Genomic DNA, 23,204 nt, shown 5'->3' with positions numbered 1-23,204 from the left:
TTTGTCTAAGAGAGAGCCTGAGCAGAGCAGAGCTCTTCTCACCCCTTTATCTTCTGCTGGGTCTACATGCTACATCGGGTTCCTCCATCTTCTGCTAAATTACCTGCTGATTCCAGGAGCCATCAGTTAGCTGCCAACCTTGGATTCACTCAGCCAACCTTGGAGCCATTCATCTTGACTTCACCAGCCTGTGGTTTTCCTGCTTCCTGTCCATTAGCCCCTGCAGCTACAGGTGTCAGGAGAAGCCTCCAGCTGACATCTGACCCACGGGCTTGAACCAGACTAGACTCATACACTTCTACAACTATGTGAGCCACTTTTTTCTGTAAATCTATTCTATATACATATACGTACACGTTTCACTGATTTCTGCTTCTCTGGAAAACCTAGCCTAACACACATTCTTACTCATTCAGAACCAACTTAGCGTGGCCCTATTAGAGAGGGTAGAATTGCCCCTGTAGGTTTCAGAGACTGGAAATCGCTACTGGTGCAGAAAGCCTCATCTTTTTCCTGCCAGTGAATCCTGCTGTTGGTGGATTCAAACTTGTCATTTTGAGGTGAGCAGCCCAACACACCACTACACCACCTGGGCTCCCTCTGGAGCACAAATGCCTGGAATTTCCCCGGGAGCGCTTCCCTGGCTTCCCAGCAACGTCAGGTCAAATCACGAGGCGAGTTCTGGTGTATGTTGTAAACAGAACACTGCTACAGCTGCTGGGTGAAGACAAATGACTTGTAGGGGCAGCTCCAGATTTGGAAGAAGTCCTAGTGGCCCAAGGAGCCTTCTGGCTGTACTTCTTCCAAGACGGGTTTGTTTGTTCCTTTGGAAGTCCATGGTATTCAATATTCTTCTCCAGCACCAAAATTCAAATGTATCGATTCTTCCTAGGTATTTCTTATGAACATCCAACTTTCACATGTGGATTGAAGCAATGACAAATCCATGCCTTGAAGCAGGCACACCTTAGTCCTTAAGGTGACAGCCTTTCTCTTTAGCACTTTAAAGAGGTCTTGTATAGCAGATTTACCCAATGGCTTGTATTATCTGGCCTCTTGACTCCTGCTTCCATGAGCATAGATCGTGTCTCCAAGCAAGATGAAACCCTTGACAACATAAAGACTGATGTTTGAAGTAAAATTGTTTGGAGTGTATTTAAATATCAGACATGCCAACCATTGTTTTGATCTCCATAAACAAAATATAAGCACTGATTTATGGATAAGCAAAGTCCTAGTAATCCAAGTGTACATGGAATGGCCAGTTATGTCCATTGACTATAAGGTGTCTTCTTCACCAAAATTCCCTCTTTTCATGTTAAAACAAAGCCCCGGAGAGTTTAGGAGCTCCAGTGGAAGCCCGGAGGAGGTTGAGAACCAATGAATTCAGTGCCCAAAGTCCAGACTTTCCCTCTCAAAGAAAACTTTACTTTTTAGGAGGAGACTTTGAAAACAAAGGAGTCTTGAAAACATCAAGGAACCTTTGAAGACTCAGGTCTGATGCTGAATTTAACGGTGACTGGAAAATGGGAAAAGTAGTTAACCAGAGAAGCTGGTGCAGGAACTGGCTCTTTTAGAAAACTGAAAGTTAAGGGATTCTCTGAACTCCTTAATAGGCAAATCAAATCCCTTTTAAAATTAATGAAGTGTCAATAGTTTAATATTGAACTGAAGGCAGGACACGCCATCCTCCCCATTAGTAATGGCAGCCCATGGCGTTGTGTGGGGCTGGAGAATGAATCACACTCACCCATCGTGAGCAGGGAACCCTCCACTCAAGCCACCCATGAAAGCAGTCTCTCTTGAGGTGCCGAGAGTTGGAAGATGCTACTTTGAGATGAGACAGTCAGGGACAGAGAGAAGTCTTTGAATGCTAGACTGCAACTCTCCACTCTGCTCATTCAGCTCCGCTTGTTGTTTTTATTCCTCCCTAACTTTTCAGAACGATTTGGAACACCAGAGTCCTTTGAGGTAAGACCTTAGTAGTTACACGTTGTGTTGGTAACTTCAAGGTGAGCAGTTCAAAGCAGGCAGCTCCTCTTTTGGAGAAAGACCAGGCTTTCTACTCCCGTAAAGAGTTGCAGGCTCAGAAACCCACAGGGGCAGGTCTACCCTGTCCTGTAGGGTTTCTGGGAGTCGGCCTCCTCGCCATGGAGGTGAGTGAGTGAAGAAGAGAAGCACTACAGCCGTGGACACCCACAGGGGCAGGTCTACCCTGCCCTATATTTCTGAGTCAGCATTGACTCAAGGGTGCAGAGTTTGATGCTCTACCCGCTACTTGTATGCATGTCTAGACAGCTTGCTGTCTCAGATAGGTTGTTTGTCCTTCTATGGTATCTTGGGGACTTTCTCCTTCACATCCTTCCATGATGTTGGGGGCACGCCTTGGCCAACCTCCCATCATCTCCCACGATTGCTCGCTTTCTCCACTTTTTTTTCTGTAGACTTGAAATAATGAGATTACTCTTTCAATGGCCACTTAGACATGGGGTGGCGCTCCAAGGCACGCAAATGGTCCCATGACAGGCAGCTAACTGAAGAGTTGGCTGTTCAAACCCACCCAGAGGTGTTTGGGCAGAGAAGCCTTGGAGCTGACCCTGGGGCCAGCAGACTTGGCTGGATACACACAGACCCAGCCCGGCTGCTATCTGCATTGCATGGATTCCATTTCCATTTGATAAGGGCTGGTGGAGGGCCACGGGCTACCTGCTGGGCTCCTAACTGCAAGGTCAACTCTTTGAAACTACCAACTGCTTTGCCAGTGAAAAGCGAGGCTCTCTACTCCTGCTTTTCAGGAATGACATTCTCAGAAGCCCACTGGGGCAGCTCTGTCCTGTCCTACAGGGTTGCTGTGAGTCGGGAATTGATGTGATGACCTTGAGGGAGAAACGTGTGCCAGGGTTCCCACATGGTCCAGGAGGTTAATGGGCACTCTTGCCTGCTCACAGAGAGCCAGGGGCTCAGGGTCCCTTAGAGGCAGCTGGGAAGACAAGCCTGGGGTCCATTTCCAAGGAACCAGGCATTGGACACCCCAGATCATGCCTCCATGATGACACCTGGAGTGGCCGTGTGGTGGAGTGTGCTCGGGGCCAGCTGGCCATGGTCCCTGGCCTGTGACACATGGCTCTGCATGCCCCCGTGAGGGCGTGCCCCTGTCATCCGGCATGGCGAGCAGAAAGGGCAGGGCTGGGCACACCATGGAACAGTGGAAGCACAGTCTTCTCCGTGTTTTGAAGTAGATATGTTTGAAGGCCAGAGGGCATGAGGCAGGTAGGGATGATGGCAGGTACAGGTGTATTTCTTCCTTGATCCTAAAAATGGCCCTCTGTTCTTTTACCTCTGGGTGAGTAACCAGCACTGTTGATGCTGTGGTTGGGAGCGATTTTGCCAGCTTTGGGGCACCCCATGTTGCAGGAGTGTCCCTTGCAGGGAGTATGCCACGTTTGGCTGACGCTCCTTTGGTCTAGCCCCCCGCCGTGGACCATGCTCCCATCTCAGTGTCAGCAAACTGCGTCATGTGGTGCTTCTGACTCACGTTTCTGAAATTCCCTCAGACGACCTTTCCTGCAGGGTCCGGTAAGAAGATCGTGGAAGGTACTGATAGGATTCACCTGTGAGTCCATGTGACCAGGATTCCCTGAGTGTCATCCTGCTGGGTATAAAATGAGCCCTCTGAGGAGGGATCTCGCTACCAGAAAGAGCCTTCTCCTCTGAACCTGCGATCCCTGCACAGCGACCCTCCTGGATGCAGAAGGCCACTGTGACTTCAGAGGAGCTGCAGCAGCAGAACCAGAAACCAGAACACGGAACACAGTTGAGGATCCCCAGTCCACAGAGAAAGCAAAGCTGAGTTCTTTGGGGCCAGAGGCTGGCTAGTGAGGTAGGGGTGTCCCTGGGAACAATCTGGGGAGAAATCCTTGCTGATCCATGTGCTAGGGGGAGCAGTGTGCCTTAGGCTTGTGCCATATGGAGTAGGGTGCCTCTGGGCACTTAATTGGGGCACCTGGTTCCCTGGCCCACAAAGCATGCACTGAGGATAGAGGCTTACAGTGGGTGGCAAGCCCTTTAGGCATTTAACAGCAGCCCAGAAAGAACTTTGTCAGGTGTCCTGCCTGAGCATTTCACACCTGCACTCTAACCCGAGAACTCCCTTCAGTAGGCTTGTGATCGTGAGCACTGTCCATGGGTTCTGTGGAGGAGAGACTCTGAGGGGAGAGTGGAGAGCGCTGTGTGGGATAGAACACCCGTTACATCCCATCCAGGATGACGGATACCTTCATTACTGCCGTCCCCAACTTCCAGGGTGGAAATCATCACCTGCATCTACCGCTGCCATGTCATCCGTGACCCGGGTCCTTTCCCAGCAGGCGAACGAGTGGATGGGTCAGAGTTCTCCTGAGATGCACGATCCTGCCTCAAGAACCCATTCTTCAATCATCATTTAACCCAGTGGTTGTCAGCCTGTGTGTCATGACTCCTTTGGGGGTTCAATGACCCTTTTACAGGGGTCACCCAATTCATAACAGTAGCAAAATTACAGTTATGAAGTAGCAATGAAAATAATTTTATGGTTGGAGGGTCACCACACGTGAGGAACTGTTTTGAAGGCCCGAGGTGTTAGGAAGGTTGAGAACTGCTGATTCAACCGGTCCCTGAAACGGGAGTAGGACTGGGGTGGCTCCACGTACTGCAGTACCAGGCAGAAGGTGTGGAGTCAGATCAGCTCTCTGAATGTTGCCTTGTCTCCATCCAGGAGCAGGCGTGGCTGTCCCAAGTCTGCTCTGCCTGTGGACAGCCTGGCCATGGTCCAGGGCACAGTGGAGCCTGGTTTTACTGCAGTTGGATTGGTTGTTGTTGTGGTTGTTGTTGTTAGGTGCCAGAGCATCAGCCCTGACTCATTAACTCCGTGTGCAACAGAGCAATGCACCCTTGGCTCTTGTGCCATCACCACACGGTCACTGCCTCTTTGTAACTGAGCCTCATTTGAGCTAATCCCCCTAAAAGACTTTGGATTGAAACGCAGAGAAAATGCTCTTTTCCCTTCTTTGAGATGCAGGATGACTTAGCAATAAATAAAGGAAAAACGAAACTGCCTGAGCAATTTGAAGTGTCGTGCACTTAGGGAATAATGAAAGTCTCATTGAGGTGTCTGGAATCGGGGAGATGGTGAGTGGAGACGTGGGTGTCTGGTCTGCTTAGTGGGCTAGTTAGTTAAGGTGGAGGTCGCCCCAATCTGCCCATCTCCCACCCCCACCTGAGGCTGCGTACACATCCCAGGCAGATCATCAGGGTAGGCGCCTTCTGGTGAAACATTCCCTCCCGGATATCCAACAAACATCTCCAACCAGCCCCTGGGCTTCCCCCACATCGCTGGGGATCAGAAGCCCATCTGCAGAGGGCATTAGGCAGACTCTAGGCTACCTGGCCATCTCTCCCCAGTGCCTGCCACCACCTTAGTACTCCCCTATAGGAACAACGCACCTGGGGTGGGGCCAGCATTAATGCTGAGTTCCAAACTTCTTTTAACCCTCTTCATGCCAGCCCGTTCCCATGAAAGCCAAAGGCATCTTACATCTCCGTTTCTCTCAAGGCCCCGTGCTCTGCTTCTATTCAGGAGGTCTGCAGCACCTGCCAGTGCCCACTGCTATTCAGAAGGCTGTCAGCAGCTACTTCCATGAAGTGGACAGCCTATCCCTTCCTCGTATGACTGTTCAGAGTCTGGAAGCTCTGCTGAAACCTGTTCGCTCTGGGTGACTCTGGTGGCATTTGAAATACCAGGGACAGCGCTTCCAGCGCCGCGGAGACACACGAGTCACCACAGTAGGACGTACTGACAGACAGGTGGTGGTAGTTTTCCATCAGATCATTAGTGCTCAGCAGCCCTAGTTAAGTCTTGGATTCTATGCACAGAAGAAACGCAAAAGCCAAACCAACCAGACAAAGAAGACTTCCCTAGCAGGACAGTCCTGATGTTGCCTCCTTTACTCATTCCAACACTTGGCTTGCAGAAGCCGTGAAGGAGAAACCACAGGACTCATTTCCTCAGTCTACAAATCTGTGAATGTGAAGTCCTCCTCTGTAGTGTCCACCGCACAGCGGGGCCGCCATTCCAGGGCAGAGACTTGATCAACCAGGGAGGAGTGTGCACAGCGAATGACCTCTGTGAGTCATCGGGTGACCCTCTCACGCAGTCCAACATCTGGGAGGGGGGTCCCAGCTCCTGCTGCCCATTTCCTCGGCCTGGTCCTGACTGCCCCTTTTTGTTTTTCCATGTGGTGAATATTGAGACTGCAGTGACTTAAGGAAGCATCGCTCTGCTGGCTCCTGGCACACAGTGGCTGAGCTTCACTGCTCCTCCTGATTCTGTTCTTTCCTAAGACCCAGCCGCCGGCCTCCTGGTTTCCTCTGTCACGGGCTGCTGTTCTCACACGTGTGCGACTTCACAGACAGCTCTCGCTCTGACTTGGCAGGTCATGTCATACACACTGAGAAGCAAGACGGACAGACAGAGTGGGAGTGGGGACAGGACTTTGGATGTGTGGGGAAGGGAGGAAATGTATGTATTTATTAATTGTGTTATGAGATGCCCATATCCACAGTGAGGCCGTGTGTCTTCCTGATTATTAACACACAGCCCATACATGCACAAAGGGATCCAACGGCATTGGGAATGGTGGTTCCATCAGCAGAAACTTCTCTGAAAAAGTAGAGACAGGTGTTCCTCTTTGGGTTCTAAGACATGTGTGGGGAAACCTTACTGTGCCCTGCGTTTTCCCACAGAGTCACTCACGAAGGCAGAGGAGACGTACCATGTGCTCTCTGTTGGGCTCGGCGGGAAGGGGCCCCGGGAGGAGAGCTCCTCACTCGGGAGCCTCAGTTCTGATTCAGTCGAGCTGATGGGGGGGGGGGGGGGTTCTTGATCACCCCCAGGCTCTGGTGAGGATCGCACAGGCTCGAACACACGAAGCCTTCATTCCACTGCCCAGGGCCCCATTTCCCCGTGCCCTGCAGGAGATGCTCCCTGCTACAGCTCCCACGGGACAGAGCGGGACAGCCCTTCAGGGCTCTCTAGGCTGGAAGCCCATGGTTCTCAACCTCCCTAATGCCGCCACCCTTTCATATAGTTCTTCATGTTGTGGTGACCCCCCAACCATAACATTAATTTAGTTGCTACTGCATAAGTGTAATTTTGATACTGTTATGAATTGGGTGACCCCTGTGAAAGGGCCTTTTGACTCCCAAAGGGGTCCTGACCCACAGGTTGAGAACCACTGCTGTAAGCTTTATGGGGACAGAGCGCCTGGTCTTTCTCCTGACCCGACACTGGGGGCTCAACCATTGGCTCATGCCGGTGCCATTAGGGCCTGTTGAGCCAGTTTCCATGCATAGCCAACCCCTGGACGCCAGCACAGAACACTGCCCAGACCTGCCCCACCCTCACACTCTATGGGTGCGCCCACTGTTGCAGCCACTGTGGCAATCCATCTCCCCTCGGGCCTTTCCCCTTTTCCACTGACCCCTGTTTTAACATGCATACTGCCTTTCTCCAGGGACTGGTCTCTCCTGATAGCAGGTCCAAAGTCCAGGAGGCAAGGTCTCGCCATCCTGGCCTCCAAGGAGCATCTTGGCTGCCCTTCCAAGGCAGACTTGCTGGTTCTTGGTAATCCTTGGCACTTCCACCGTCTTCAGCCCACCATGACTCGCATTCACATTTCATTCTTCTTCCATCTTCCTTACTCAGTGGCCGCCTTTCACCTGCCTAGGAGGCACTTGAAAACACCCTGCCTGGGGTCAGGGGCACCCGAGTCCTCAAGGAGACAGCCTTGCTTTACAACACGTTCCAGAGGTCTTGTGCAGCATTTTCCCAAAGCAATGTGTCCTCTGATCCCTAGACGACCTCTTCCATGAGCACGGGGCACGGAGCGTTGAGGTTGCAGACACCCTGACGAAGTCGCAGGGCTTTCCCAGGTGTCACGCAGTCCCACGGGTCAGATATTAAGTCTAACGTCTCAGCCAAGGCGTGCTCACGGGGGACATGCCAGCAGTGACTCCGCCTCTGATGATCAGCTCAGTGGGGAAAGGGCGGGTGAGCTCGGCCCTGGCAGTCGGGCCACCCTCAGAACTGCTGAGGCTGTGTGCACAGAATGGTCCCCAGCACCCACCTGGCGGAGACACTGGGAAGAACCCATCACCCGGCACACCTTGGAATGTGAGGGCAGAGACGGGGCGGGCACCTCCAGGAGTGGTTTGTTCTGATCCTCCAGCTCTCTCTGCAGGGGAAGAGTCTTCATGTCTGCCTGGCCCGGGTCCTCTTGCTGCTTGAACTAAGCCTACAGCTCAGGCATTATCCTCCCTGTGGACACCACGCGTGCTGCCTCACGGGAACCCGAGCTCCAGCAATGGGAAAGGAAGGAGCTCGCACCGACAAACACTGACCTTTACTCAGGACGACTCCCAGGCCCGAGACCCAGGCGGGGCCGCCATGAACCCACATGCTGCTCCCCAAGAGGAGGGCGTGGCGGCCGCCCACAGGCATCTCAGCGGAAAGGCTGGGTCATCGACTTCTGAGTCCTAGGGTAGCCCAGTTCTACCCTGAACTCCCACTCTCCCTGGTCAACAGGAGGTAGAGTCCACGGGAAGGAGGACTCTTGGTGGATCTTGTTGATGCCATCTGTTGAGGGACACACAAAGAGGACGAGGGAGATGGACATCCCTTCCTTCCACTTGATGGGGTCCCAGCCAGTGTCCTGACCACCCAGGCTTTAGGCTTACAAACCCCACAAACAACAAATCCCCCCTACTTGTCAGGCTGGGAGGAGAAAACCCCTGTAGGGCATTTTTTCACACATGTGCTCAGAACCAGACCTTCCCCCGCCCCAGTAATGAGCCCCAGAGCCAGCACTGCTGCCGCATGACAGATCGCTGGAGACTCAAGCACGGTAGATACGGCGCAGAGCAGGGCCCTCTGACCGGAATAAACAGAAGCCCTGTTGCTCTTACAGTGCAGGGCAGCTATCAAGGAAGTAAATTTCAGACGCTGCCAAGAACAGAACACAAGGCAAAATAAAAACCTAGCCGTGGCCTCCCTGCCACATGCAGAAAATAAAAACGGAGAAAAAGTGAAGTCAGAGTGACCTTTGGGCGCAAACCTGGGGAAAAAGCATCCCACGTTCTGCTTTTGCATTTTAATGTCAAAGCAGCAAGAACAATAAAGTAGACTGTCTTAAATGTCACGGTTGACTGTCAGCAGATCCACGTCAAACACACATCTCGGTCGTACAGCCAGGGAATGAGTAAACAACCCGCCGACCTGCTTTGCGGGCAGAGGGGAGCCTGCGCTCACAAAGCCAGCACTGCTTAGGCTCCTGACCAGCGATGCTATTGTCCAAGGAGTTTAAGGAGGCCTGGGCAGAAAACCACACTATTCTATGTTTCGTAAAAAAATTTTTAAATCAATTTATTGGGGGCTTGTACAGCTCTTGTCACAGTCCATCCATCCATCCATTGTGTCAATCACATTTGTACATATGTTGCCACCATCATTTTCAAAACATTTTCTTTCCACTTGAGCCCTTGATATCAGCTCATACCCCATGAACCCTTGGTAATTTATGTTATTATTTTTCAAGTCTTACACCTGCTGTTGTCTCCCTTCACCCATGTTTCTGTTCTTCATCCCTCTGGGGAGGGCAGTATATGTAGATCATTGTGATTGGTTCCCCCTTTTTTACCCCAACCTTCTCCTTCTCCTCCTGGTATTGCTACTCTCGTTTTTGGTCGTGAGGGGTTCATCTGTCCTGGATTTCCTCTGTCTCTAGCTCGTATCTGTACCAGTGTATGTGCTCTGGTCTAGCCAGATTTCTAAGGTAGACTTGGGGTCGTGATAGTTGGTGGGGGAGGGAGGGGACACATTTAAGAACTAGAGGAAAGTTGTGTGCTTCATCAGTGCTGTTCTACATCCTGACTGGCTCATTTCTTCCTTGTGACCCTTCTGGTAAGAGATATGCAATTGACTGGTTTTCTTCCCAACAAGAAAACATGTGGAGAAGGCAAAACAAAAAACAAACATCTCTTTGCTGATCTTATGAAGAGAAAGGTCTTTTCATTCTCCGAAATATGACCTCACCAGGTTGTTAACAGCATCCTGCCTCTATGAGATCCTCACACTTGCCTCTGAAGCCATTTGGCCTGTTTGTGCTCTTGGAGAACAGAGGGATGGGACTGAGTTAGTCTGAAAGGTTGGGTCTCCCTTTATCTTTTTTTGGGGGGGGGTGTCTCCCTTTATCATGGTCTCTGTCCACCGTCTAGTGGGTCTCCCTTTATTGTGGTCTCTTTCCACCACATCTAGGGGGAGCCCCACGGACAGCAGAACAAGACAAGGCCAGGTCCTGCACGGCCTTCACGCTGGTCTGTGTGCTAGAGTCCAGTGTCTCTGCATATTGGGAGTGCTTTCCAAACTGGGGACTTCATCTCCCAGCATGATACAGAACAGTGTTCTTTCATAACCCATGGGGTCTCCATGACGACCCACCAGCAGTAGAAGGTCAGGCCTCTCCACTCTGGTCTTCACGGTGGAAGCTCCCCTGAAATCTGCCCACTGTAGGGAGCCCTGTTGGTGGCCTGGCTTCCAGTATCACAAGACACACAGGCCGTGGCTAACAGTAGTACAGAAGGACAGACAGGTAGTCTCATTAGAAAGGAGGGGACACTGAAGTATGGGGGTCACTGAGGCAGAATTTAGTACGTGTGTCACTGCTGGGTCTGAAGTGTCTCTCTCACATCTGCACCCAGGGGTACCTTGACTTGTCACCCAAGAGACATCTGATCGAGCCATCCTTGAATGACCAAGTCTAGTGAATGGCTTTGACCAGCACAGCACCCCTTGCCAGAGCAAGGGCCTTCATGTGTCCACCACCCCGAGTGACCCAGACAACTACTAGTCTACTCATCCTGTTTGGTCTTGGCCTTTGCCTCCCGATGCAGGTACCCACCAACACTAGGAGACAGGGCACCTTTCCTTTGAGCCTGATACCATTTGTAAGAACCCAAAGGATGGGTCCCAGAGAGTCTGTTACTAATGGAATCAAGCTGCCCAACACCAACGCCTCTTAAATGTACCCGATATCCCCAGATAAGAAAGATGACGATCTTCATCAATCGAACATCCCTTTCCCAACCGTGCCCAGTAAATAATGTGGAATGTTGCCAGCAGGAGGCCACTGCCCACGTGTCCCGCTTGATCTACACGTGTATGTTGTCAGAGTGTCTGCTCTCAACACTCACTCTCAGCTCTAGTTGATGGCCAGTGTCTACACAGCGAGAAGACAATGCCCACGGTTATCCCGGAGTACTTCACAAACATTAGCCGACATGAAAACTTGCTACAACAACTCCTACTTATTTAGAAGTGGGGAGAGGTTGGCATCGGAAATGAGTAGAACAACCACAGGTGCAGTGTGTATGTTGTTATTTTTCTGAGGTGCCATTTGAGTGACTCTGGTTCATGGTGACCCCAGAAGGGAAGCCCTGCGGGCCTGTGTGCCGCCCTCACAATTGTTCTTCTGCTTGAGCTCTGGGTTGTCAGCCGCCACGGCGGTTCAACTTGTCGAGGGCCTTCCTCTCTGTCACTGCCCCTCTACTCCACCGAGCATGATGTCCTTCTTCAGGGACTGCTCGCTCCTAATCACGTGTCTAAGGAACATGAGACATTGTAATAAGTATACTTCTATGTATGCGTGTTGAGAAAATATTCTGAATATGTCTTGAAACTCTAACACTCACCCGGTATCTGCGGAGTCGGCAGGGACTCACGTGTCCTGCTGTGTCAGGGTAGAATGGGGCTCGGTGCAGGCTGTGTGGATGCTTTTTCAGAAGTGCATCACCAGGCCTTTCTTAGGAAGCTCTGTGGTAGGCTTCAACCTCCTCCTTCCCAGCCAACAGTCAGCTGCATTAGCCATTTCCACCACCCAGTGACTCCAACCTGGTCAACAGTATTGCCTTTAAAAGCTGGGGGACGGTGTGAAGAGTTTTTGTTGGTGTTTCTTAAATTCCTCAGCTATGCTCCAGTTCAGTCATCTTCATGCCCAAGAAGTGAGACAGAGCACAGCTCCTCGTGGAATAAAATTAGCAAAGAGAAAAGGGATGATAGCTATTTAATCTCTGAAGGAAAATGTCCCATTGCTATGTACTCTGGGAGAGTCGAGAAGAGCGAGTTCAACGTGGGAAACCCCTATGAGTGTCACAGTGGTAGAGTGCTTGATGGTCAGCCCCACCGTTGGCAGCTCAAACCCACAACGGCTCCGTGGGAGAAAGATGCGCCCGTCCGCTTCTGTCATTTTGTCCTGTCCTGTAGGGCCAGTGTGAGCGGAAGCCTCGAGGGCAGTGGGTTTCACAGGTAGGATTTCTCTGCACAATGGGTGGGGCCCTGAGAGTAGGAATCTGTTTGGTTATTCATTATGAGGGAGAGAGGAAAGCTGTGTTAGGATAGTGGCATTTTCCCTAAATTGCTGCTTCCCAAAATATGCGATATACGTATGTGGTATGCACACAGACACATGCCCACACATGTACACAGGCATTCATAGTCAAATTAGGGGGGGTTGTGTGGGGGGTGATACACTATGGGAGTCACAAAGCCCCAGGGAGAGAATAACTGGCACCAGATGCTATGGGTGCTGCAGGTGGGTGGGGCGGGGCTAAGGCGGGGCGGGGTTAAGGTTGCACATGGAGACCCCGCCAAAGGAACCTACTTCATGACTCTGGACTTAAGAGCAACTCACAGAATGGACCAAGATGCTCTTCATCTACATGCCCTACACTCTTAAAGAAACAGCAACTCACTTCCATCGAGTCGATGCCGACTCAGGGGGTTCCTGACGGGCCAAGGTTGAACAGCTCCAAGAGTAGAAAGCCCTGATTATCTCTTGAGTAGCGGCTGGTGGTTTCGAACTGCGGATCTTGCAGAACACAGCCCAGTGAACATGAACCCACTATTCTGCCAGAGCTCGTCCTCCACTCTCCGGATCCTAAAATCTCTAATTAGCCTGCTGAGTCCACCCTCAGCATATGTATGATGGAACAGGTTTTCAAATGACACTTTCAGAAGCACACCCTAAATCCCAGGGCGCTACTTAATTCTCAGCAGAGCAAGCAAACCTGTTCTATGGCAATTGTGTTTGGATGCCTTTCCTCCTGTTACCTACCGGGGTGTCAGACTGCCACAGTGGCCCCCAAGATGCCCCATAATAAAGAGGCTCTGTGATCCCCATAGAGAATCTCCCCCAACCTAAATTGACGGTGAAGGTATGTGCCTGTGTGCAGAACACATAGTATTCTATAACAAAATGCTACTGACAAACAGAGGTTCCTAAGGAGAAAACAAAAGCAAAGCTTTAAGAAGCCATGTGCTATAAGTACATCCCGGGCAGAAAGACAACACCATGACCTTCAACCTAAGAAGGCTTCAGTCCAAGCAGAGGCATTCCTGACTAATGGGCAGACTGGAGACTGCTTGCCACCTCTCCCTGGGGACAATGCGACAAACCTTCCATGTGACCTGTGTGCTTCCTCCCAACATGTTGATTTAGGTTTGAGAATTAGAAAGAGTTAAAAATTAAATTACACAATGGGAGTCGGGTGGCGACTCAAATCCAATTGGAAAATTGAAATGCCAAGAGTTGGATTGGAGAGTTGTAGAAGAAATCATTTAAATGCATTACCTGTTTACATTAATGGTTAGAGTGATAAGGTTGAGGGGCACCAGGGGGGCAGGTGGAGGGGAGGAGAGGAGAGGAGTCCTCTGCGGGAGAGCCGCCTGCCATCGGGGAGAGGGTCTCCTGGAGACATCATGTGCCGCATGCCACAGAGAAGTGACATGGGGCTGTGGACCCAAAGTCACAAGAACATAAGCCACTGATGTGCTCCGTGCAATAAAACTCTGAGAAAATGCTTCATAATGAAGAGCAGCCCCGTGCAGAGGACAGCCAGTCCTCAGTTGCTTCAGGAACGCTCCATCAACAAGACTAAGCTCTCAGGAAACGCTCCCTTCCCTTCACAGCCTTTTGCTTCAGAACTCTAATTCCCTCTGGAAACGCGGGTGTCTGCAGCCACATCAAAAAGGAACAAACACACTGCCATCAAGTCCATTCTGACTCAGAGTGACCCTAGAGGGCCAGGTCATACTGTCCTTTGTTGGCTCCCTAGACTTGTAACTCTATATGGGAGATGGAAGTCCTTTCTACCAAAAGGGTTGGATGGTGGTTTCGAACTGCTGCCCTGGTGGTTAGCTGCCCAGTGCATGACAACCGAGCTACCAGGCTCCTCTCTGAGACTGTAGCTGTCGATAAATTTCTATAAATGGGTCAAGAAACTACTGGGAAGAAATCAAAGTCCCTTCAGAAGGCCCTTCCCCCCAACTACAAAGTGCTGCCCGTGTAGACCTTGCATCCCACCCCATCTCCTTGTGTCTGCAAGCAGGAAACACTTCCAAGTCACAGCGATGGACAGTTGGACTGTTTTAAAAAGAAAACATGTCCCCATAACTTTACTTGAATTAAATAAAATACTGTGACAGGCACACATTCCTTCCCACGCGAAGATACACTTCATGGCCACTGTATAGAATCAACCTAATTTTCAGATGCACCAGAGAAACCCAGCATCCCCCGTGCCTCTTGTAATTGCACCAAGCAGTGCACCGCAGTGGTCTGGAACAACCAGCCCCATCTCCTGGCTCCGCCTGGGGTGATGTGTATTCATAAGAGGCATTCATTCCTTTAAAAAAGGTCGGCGACAGGAGGGCCTGAAGCTGCAGCATTAACAGAACGCTTCTTGAATTGCTTGGAGAAAAACAGCAGCAAACAATTCAGCCTCTTCCCCCAAATGTGGTACCTGTGTCTACCATTTAGATTCCGCACTAACCCCCTGCTGTTTGGTCATGGCTAGTCCTGTACTCGGAAGCACTCTGCATTCACTGCCCCCTATCCCTTTGAGTGTGGCTCTCTCAGTCTTTCAATCGGTGCTTTGCCGGCTAAATTTAAAGCTTTGTGTGCCCCGCCCCAAGGCTGTGGGCGTGAGGAAACCTGACTGCAGCCACACTAACTGGGTGTGACGTTCTTGAATCATGGTTGCCCAGAGCCTTCCAACAGGACCATGACCCGTTTCTGCTTCCTCCCCATGGAGCTACTTGGATCTTCTACTAGTCTGATACTGCTGTCGGGGGATAGCTCATCCCCTTCAACACTCTGCCAGATCGATGCCACCCTTTCCTCTCTATTTATAAGCCCAAGATTGGAGTTGTCAAGGATTTCATCTTCCTCATATTCACAATCAACCCTCGTGGAAACAACAGTCAGTAAATCAAACATTGGGCAAATCTGCTGCACAAGATGTCTTTAAAGTGTTGAAGAGCAAGGATGTCACGTTGGGGCCTGAGGTGCACCTGACCCGAGCCCTGACATTGTCCATCATCTCATATGCAAGTGAAAGTTGGACACTGAAGAATGACCAAAAGTACATTTGACTCATTGTGTTGGTGAAAAATATTGGAATTACCCTGAGTGGACAGAAGAAGAAATCTGTCAAGGGAGAAGTATAGCCCAAATGTTGTTGAGAAGTGAAAATGAGAAGCCTTCACATTTCATCATGTTGTCAACAGAGACAAGTTCCTGGGAAAGGACATCAGGCTTGCTAGGGGATGCGTGGTGTCAACAAGGGGCTGGCCCATAGCCACAGTGGTGAGGATGGCTCACAGCTGGACAGTGCTTGTGCTGTTTACATAAACACAGTGATGAAACCCTAGACCAACCTCAGTGGCCTCACGTGACTGCTGGCTCTTGGTGACCCTACAGGACAGGGGAAGAACTATCTCTCTCGTGACTTTCCAAGACTGTACCAGATGACGGGAGTAGAAAGCCCCATCTTCTCCCCTCAGAGTGGCTGGTGGTTTCAAACTGCTGACCTTTTGGATCATAGCCTAATGCGTAACCGCTACACAACCAAAGCTTTGTTGTACATTGACTTAAGTTAGACACCCAACAGCAACAGCCACCGAAATAGATTAGATCATGTTTATATTTGCTGGTATGGCCAGATTCTGAATGTAATCATTATTTTGTTTGAAGTAATTTTTATGGGGATAGAAGGACAAAGTTCCTGTAGAATTTCTGTCAGCTTCTGGCAACTCACCACTCTCTCTGGCCACAGACTGCGGAGGGTCAGGCCATGCAGATGTCAGCTCACTATCACTTCTCGGTCAAAACCATGCCACCTTTCCGTTCATCTCTCCTCTTCGGCCTGAACGTCATGGGCTTTCACCAAGTCTGTTTGCTCCTCAGTGTGAGTCTTGTACACGCGTCTGCGGCACGCGGTCTGTTTCCCTCACCGTCCAGCTGGCTCCTGTCCATCCTTTCCCTCTGCACCACTCTCCCCATTTCCTTCCTTTGGGGACTTTTGATCTCTCTTTCTTGATGTTATTTCCTTCCCTTACCTTCTCCCTCATCTCTCTTCTTTCTTCCTTTGTGTCCACCCTGTTCATTTATCCATCTTTGTTTTCATGGTTTCTGCCTTCTGTAATGGATTTGGGGGAGCCCTGATAGCATAGTGGTCATGCACTGGGCTGTAGCCACAAGGTCAGTTGTTTGAAACCACCAGCTGCTCTGCAGGAGCAGGATGAGACCTTCTACTTCCACAGAGTGACAGTCCCCGAAGGTCCCAGGGAAGCACTACCCTGTCCTATCGGGCTGCCGTGCGTCAGGATGGGCGTGTCGACCCTGAGCAGAAGGGAGTTTAGAAGTGACAGGCTCGCTGGTCCCCGGTTGCTATCCTCCATTGCTATTCTCCCTCCAGCTGTGTGTGGTTTGAGATTAAGCTTCGTGCTTAGTATCTCGCTCCTTTCCTTTTTCAGCTGCCAGTGTGTGCGTGTCCCTTTGAAGCACAGGGCTGGTTACCGTGCCCGGCCTACACGGAGTGCCACGGCTCCCCTGGAGCTGCCGCTGACTTTGAACTCGCCGTGCGCTAACGAGTGCCGTGACCCCAGAGTCCAGGGCTCACGTCTGAGCTGTAAAGTCTAATCGTTTTCACCTTAAAAACAAAGCGAAGTTCTAGGCTCGCGGGGAGAAATAGCAGATGGCAATTCCTGTGCCCTCCATCTCAGTGGAAAGTCGGTGTGTACGTGAATACACACCCCAATCCCACTGCCCTTCGGTTTCCTCCAATTCGGAATGACCCTGAAGGGCGGGGGAGAACGGCTCCCTTGGGCTTTTCAGGCTGTATGTGGCAGTTTCATCGGCGTTGAATTCATGGACCATACGACTCAATGGTGTAAATGTATTACAAGGAGTGGTGCGATGACCACCACAACCCATTTAGACACTTTCTTCACTCTTGCACTCATTATCATTAGCTCCCCTCCCACCCCCCCCGCCCCCCCCACCCCCCCCCCCCCCGCCAACCTCCCCTAAGGAACTAAGACTCTAGTCACTGTCTCTCTAGATTACCTATCCTGGATCCCATATCAAGGAAATCAGACAGAAAAGCCCAACAGCGAGACGAAAATAAAGCACAGGACAATTCAATCCAAAAAGAAAACAGAAGACAATAGAAACGGGAACAAATCCACACGGGACCAAAGGGGATGTCTGTGAATGTTTAAATAGTCCTGCTGGTGGTGGCGGGTGTGCGGGTTAGATCTCATGTCACTTGAGGGCACTTGTGTGCAGTGGGGTCCAATGTCAATCAGGTGGTGGCCTGGTCAAGCCTCTTTTGGGCGTGACCTTTTAATAAGAGAGCTAGTGAGAACGTTTCTCTTCCCTGCCCCTCATCCTTCCTGCTTGTTGGGATTCTGTGCCTGGCTTCACAGATGGCTCCATGGGGGCTACTGACCCTGGACGCCCACCGGGGAGAGGTTGGCAGCCTTGTCAGGTTCCCAGCAACCCTGGATCCACACGACTGTGCATACGCCAGTCGAGGAACTTCCTGCATGCCTCCTCTTTCTCCCTCGGAGTGGTGAGTGGGTTTGTACTCTTGATCTTGCAGTTATCAGCCTGATACCTAACCCATGGCATCACCAGCACGTCTTATTCAATCACTTAAAAAACAATCCCAAAATTACACAGCCAAAAAGCCGATTCTGATTCACAGCAGGCCTATGAGTAGAGTACAAATGCTCCCTTGGTCTCTCTCAAAGGCTATGCTTTTGTTCTGTTTTTTTTTTCAAATGTGAGCAGACAGCCTTAGGCATCTCCCTTGGAGCACTGATGGTTTTGAACCACAGACATTGTATTTAGCAGAGCAGTATATACCCCATTGTGCTACACTGGCTCTGTTGAACATGCATAAAGGGAAGAGAAGGATCCCTGGTAGCTCAGTGGTTAGGTGTTGGGCTGTGACCTGTAAGGTCGGCAGTTCAAAACCACCAGCTGCTTCTCAGAAGAAATATGAATCGATCTACTCCCATTAAGAGTTAAGTCTCAGAAACTTTGGGGGTCAAGTCTACCGTGCCCTCTAGGGTGGCTAGGAGACAGCACCGACGCCATGGCAGTGAGTGAGTGTGTCGAGAAGAGAAAAGCACCTACTGCAGACTGTCCTTCATACCAGGGCCCCAGGGGCCAACTGCTCCTAGACCTTTCTGAACGGTGCTCCGAGTGACAAGGCCAGGGGGCTTCAGGAATGACGATCCCTGGATTGTACAGCACCTTTACCTCACTTTAAGTTCATACCACCTGTGGCCCCAGAAGCCCCTCCTCTTGGCTCACCCCCTCCGAGAGACCCAGCTGACCTTCCCTGCATTGGACTGAACCCAAGTATGAAAGACCCTCCTGGCATCAGGGAGCTCTTGTCACGGGAGAGGGTGGTAATATTTCAGGACACCTGCTAAAATCTAGTGTGGATCAGAGGTATGTTAATGTAGCTATATGTGACATCCTTGGAGAAGAACCCCACACGTGGTAAAGTGGGCCAGTGCAAAAGAGGAAGACATGATGGACGAACACAGAGACGACACCCATGGGCTCAAACAGAACCACAACTGTGTGGGTGGCTTGGATCAGAAGGTGTTTCCTTCCGTCGTTTAGCGGATGACTTGGAACCAACTCAATGGCACTTGACAACAAGAGCAACACGTGCTTTTGTTCTTCACTGCTGTCAAGTCTGACTCGCTGCTACCCAGCACGCCAAGGCTGCCCAGCCCTGCGCCACCCCAAGATCGGTGTCAGCCTGGAGTTTGTTTGGTGGTTTTTAGATATAGACCTTTAGGTCTTTCATCCCAGGCTGTCTTCCTAGCGTCACTTTCACCTGCTCTGCATCTCTGCTCCACTCAAGCCGCCAAGCCAGAGGAGCAATGGCTGGGCCTGGCCCTGCTGAACTTAGAGCTCAGCAAAGCCCCGATGACAGTCTTACCCCCGCGCTTGTTGATCCTGGCGTAGCCTGGAGCATAGGTGCTGGACTTGAAGGAGGAGCTGCTGAAGGCCGGGTGGGGAAGCCCGGAGACGAGAGGCCCATCGCATTTCTCTGAAAGGGAGAGAGAGAGAGGAATTCAATCCATGGCTCTGACGCGGATGAGCAAGTGTTGAAAAAAAAATGATAGCTGATCATCATGTTTCCAAAACCAGTGTGCAGCATTTAACGGATGCTCAGAATGTAGGCAGCTGGACTCTGCCAATGGAAACAACCCGCGGACGTGAAGACGCCTGACCTTTCCCAGAGTCCTGCGCCGGATTCCCTAGGGCAGGCCGTCAGGACCACGAGGGAGACTAAGCAAGCGGCTAATGCAAGGGACATTTAGGGTAGACTAGCGAAACAAACTCATAGATGCTCACATGTGTATAGGAAAGAGCTTTCTGTGAAGAGTAATGGCGTATGTCTTCCACCCTGGAGGCAGGACACACACTCTCTGTTTCATCTCCTTCATCTTCCAGCTGACAAACCACATGGAGCTATGCTGATGGAGCCAGAGCCTGGAGCTGGAGAAGTCACGTGGAGACCCATGCCAGTGCTGAGATCCCTCCACCTCCACTGGATCTACAAGACTTTCCACTTACTGGCCTGTGATCTTCCTGCATTTGGTGTCATTGTATGGGTTGTGTGAGTCTGAAGAGGAATCTATAGATTAATATTGGACATATGGACTGATATTGGACTTATGGACTTGATCTGGACTGGGCTGGGATATTTTCTTAATATACAATTACTCTTTGATATAAAGCTCTTTCTTGTACACATAAGTGCCTAAGAATTTGTTTCTCTAGTCCACCTAGACTAACACAGGGACAGAGAGCCACGAGCTTGCAGGAAGGAGCCTGGGCAGAGTCTGATCTGTCCGAGGCCAACGCACTGAGAAATGGGCATCTCAATGGAAGTAGAGGGCCTTCGCCAACAGGGAAAGGACTTGCAAGTACAAACCACAGCCCCTTCTCCCCTACCTTGCTTCCAGGCTCTCCTCCTGCTCTTTCTCATGCTCTACAAAGCCCACCTCTCTGCTCTAGAGGCCCTGCTCACATCCCCACATTCCCACTCTAGCCCAGCACTATGATCAGCTGCCCTGTCTCCAGGCCATTCCCTGGGGGCCTTCCAAGCAGGGTCTTGCACCACCCGTGTGCACACCTTCGCTCAGTTGCCTGTTTTCCCGGCTCCCCTGCCAGACCTGGAGCCCTGGGACCAGTGGGAAGTGGTGAAGGAGGAGCCTCGGGCCATATAGCACAGCCTCTCCCAACAGACACAGAGCAGGCACAGGAGAACCCTGACTGATCTCAAACAGCCCCCAGCACCCATGAATCACAAGCGCCTCAGCTCCCAGGGGGCGGCCTCAGTTACCCGGGCCCAGTACTGGGCTGAATTGTACTCGGGGTCACAGCATGTTCTGGAATGAGTTCTGTCACAGGGTTGTGCAGAACAGAACAAACCCACTGCGATCCGAGAGGTGCACTAGTCTCCTAGAAAATGCAGGTACCTGGAATCACACCCCCAGGGGGGGCTGGGAAGGGCTCTGCTCTCCATCTCTGCATTCAAACGGACGGTCAGCAACCCACAGTGGCCAGGAGAACTGCTCCGTGGGGCTCCCCAAGCTGACCGTCTGTGCAGACACAAACCACCCCACTTTTCTCCTGCGGGTGAGTTCCAATCCTGGACCCGTCAGTGAGGAACCCAAGGTTTGACTGGCCTTTCTGAGACATGGAAAACCATTGGGCGTTATCCTGATGGCTGCACAGGCTAAGCGTGCAATCAGTGCCAAGATCCTTCCAGATGGCCCAGTTTCTGTCCCCTTCCCACTCCTGGATACCATCGGTGTGCTCTGGCCCGAGAAGAGCCAAGAGGAGAAGAGAGAAGCATCTTAGCTGGAACAGCCAACGCCTGTGTGGGAGGCAGGGCTGAGAATTGCATCAGACACTGCCTGCTGGGCATGGGCCAGGGGGGCCACGCCAAGGCTTGAAGCACAAATTCTGTAGGACGCTGATCAGCCACGCTGATTCCTGACAGACGGTGGAGCAGATGGACCGGCTCCTGAAGCTCCCCAATTCCATGACCAACCAGCTGAGAATGGCCTCAGGATACCCTGGCTTCTCAGCTCAGCAAGTGAGGCTTCTGTCCCCTCTCTGTCCATCTTGTCATTTTCAGAAAAAATCAAGGGAAAAACGGACACCACCAAATAACAGACATCAACGTTCCACCCTCTGAGTAGTCTGCAAAAGCTGTGTGCAATTGTTATTGGGGCGTTCTGTGCAAACAAGGAAATGCCCCTCAGAGACAGAGCTGTGCCCCAGAACTACTGGTAGCAGGAATTTTTTTAGTTCGATTTTTAAGGACAACTCTGCCATTTCCAAAAGGTGGCTACCTTTCAATAAACAGATCCTCCTTTGAAGATTGCAGAGGCCGACTGCAAAGGGCCTCAGTGGGCCCAAGCCCTCTGCCTGCTGACCTCAGTGGTTCAGTTGGCAAGCCCCTCAGCCCCACCGAGAGATGGCCCCTTTCATGAATGAGTTAATTCAGACAGTGCATCACAGTTGCACGCAGCATCCTTATTGGCAGGTAAGTCTATTCCCCAAGTGCTTAGCTCAGATACCTTCCAATAATTGACTAAAGAGCCACAGACAGCACCGTCAGACCCTGCCTCACGACGCTTCCCATCAGACACTCACGCAAAACGCACCCAGTGACGCTTATGCTAAAGGCGCCCAGTGGACGGGGGCACAAATGCCCCCCTAAAGGGGTGTGCTCTGCACTGTGACATTGATGATGCCTCAGGGCAAGTTAGGTCAGCAAAATACAACGGTGACATGATCCCGCTGTTAGGAACTATGTCCTTCACTGCCAAGGCGTTAGCTCCAATCCTGGCCACCCCATGGCCAGTGCTGCTCCCTCCTTCTGCCTTTTCCCCACGATCGATCATGGTATGCCAGACCTCTGCGATCTGTCTCAGGGGTGACATTGGCTGGTACCCAGGGACACGTGGCTAGATCTTTCTTGCTCCTTAGTCTGGAAGCTCTACCGACACCTGTCTGGCATCACAGTCACACAGCCTCTATGGACAGACAAGAGGTGGCTAGGCATGGGTGTGCTGGCCCAGAACTGAACTGGCGTCTCCTGCCAGGCAGGCAAAACTTCCACCAGGGGAACATCACAGCCCCTGAGATAAAATCCACTGCCCCAAAGAGCGTGTAACCACGGGGCTGAGCCCTGAGCTCCAGTGGTGACCACGTGGCTATTGCCCTTTCTTTTCCTCCCTCTGTTTGCAGGATGTTCTCTTCAGGCGTATTGCTTTCCTAATCAGACATGAGAGCAAACAGCATCCAGAGGACTGACTGCGGCTCTCCTGTTTGGAAGCAGATGCCCAAACGTTTCCTCCGTGAATGTTGACAAAGAAGAGCCTTCTGGGCACGAGAACCAATCTTTCCGAAAGACGTTAAGCAGGGAAATGTGTAGCAACAGCTTTGAGAACGATGGAGAAACAAAGGCAAACTTAAAGCAATAATACATGTCCTTCTCGTGGCCTACGTACACTTGTCCCAATTTTCCTTCGGCTAACCTTCCGTGTTTGGAGTTAAATTGAGTGCCGAGAGGGCGCTCGTCCTCCACTCTCCTCGTCCCTCAACTGAAGGCAGGCATCGCGCCCATCTTCTCCTGCCCATGTGCAGGAGCCCGGCCACTCCTGACTGACCCCTCCTCTCTGCATCCACCTGTACGACCCTGCCACATCCACCAAGTGGCATAGA

At 51.3% G+C, this 23,204-nt stretch overlaps 1 protein-coding gene across 1 annotated transcript in view; it reads right to left on the bottom strand.

Moving 5' to 3' along the window:
- The window catches only part of CNTNAP2 (contactin associated protein 2), a 973,876-nt gene that overhangs the window by 863,127 nt on the left and 87,545 nt on the right, over nt 1-23,204 (bottom strand). Inside the window, exon 2 of the mRNA XM_075557443.1 lies at nt 19,396-19,506. Within this exon, the coding sequence (XP_075413558.1) occupies nt 19,396-19,506 (111 nt within the window). The remainder of the gene's footprint in view (nt 1-19,395; nt 19,507-23,204) is intronic.

The sequence above is a fragment of the Tenrec ecaudatus genome, chromosome 9 (assembly GCF_050624435.1).
Source record: "Tenrec ecaudatus isolate mTenEca1 chromosome 9, mTenEca1.hap1, whole genome shotgun sequence".
Taxonomy (NCBI): domain Eukaryota; kingdom Metazoa; phylum Chordata; class Mammalia; order Afrosoricida; family Tenrecidae; genus Tenrec; species Tenrec ecaudatus.
The sequence above is the reverse complement of the archived record's forward strand: the minus strand, read 5'-3'. Positions and strand labels throughout refer to the sequence as shown.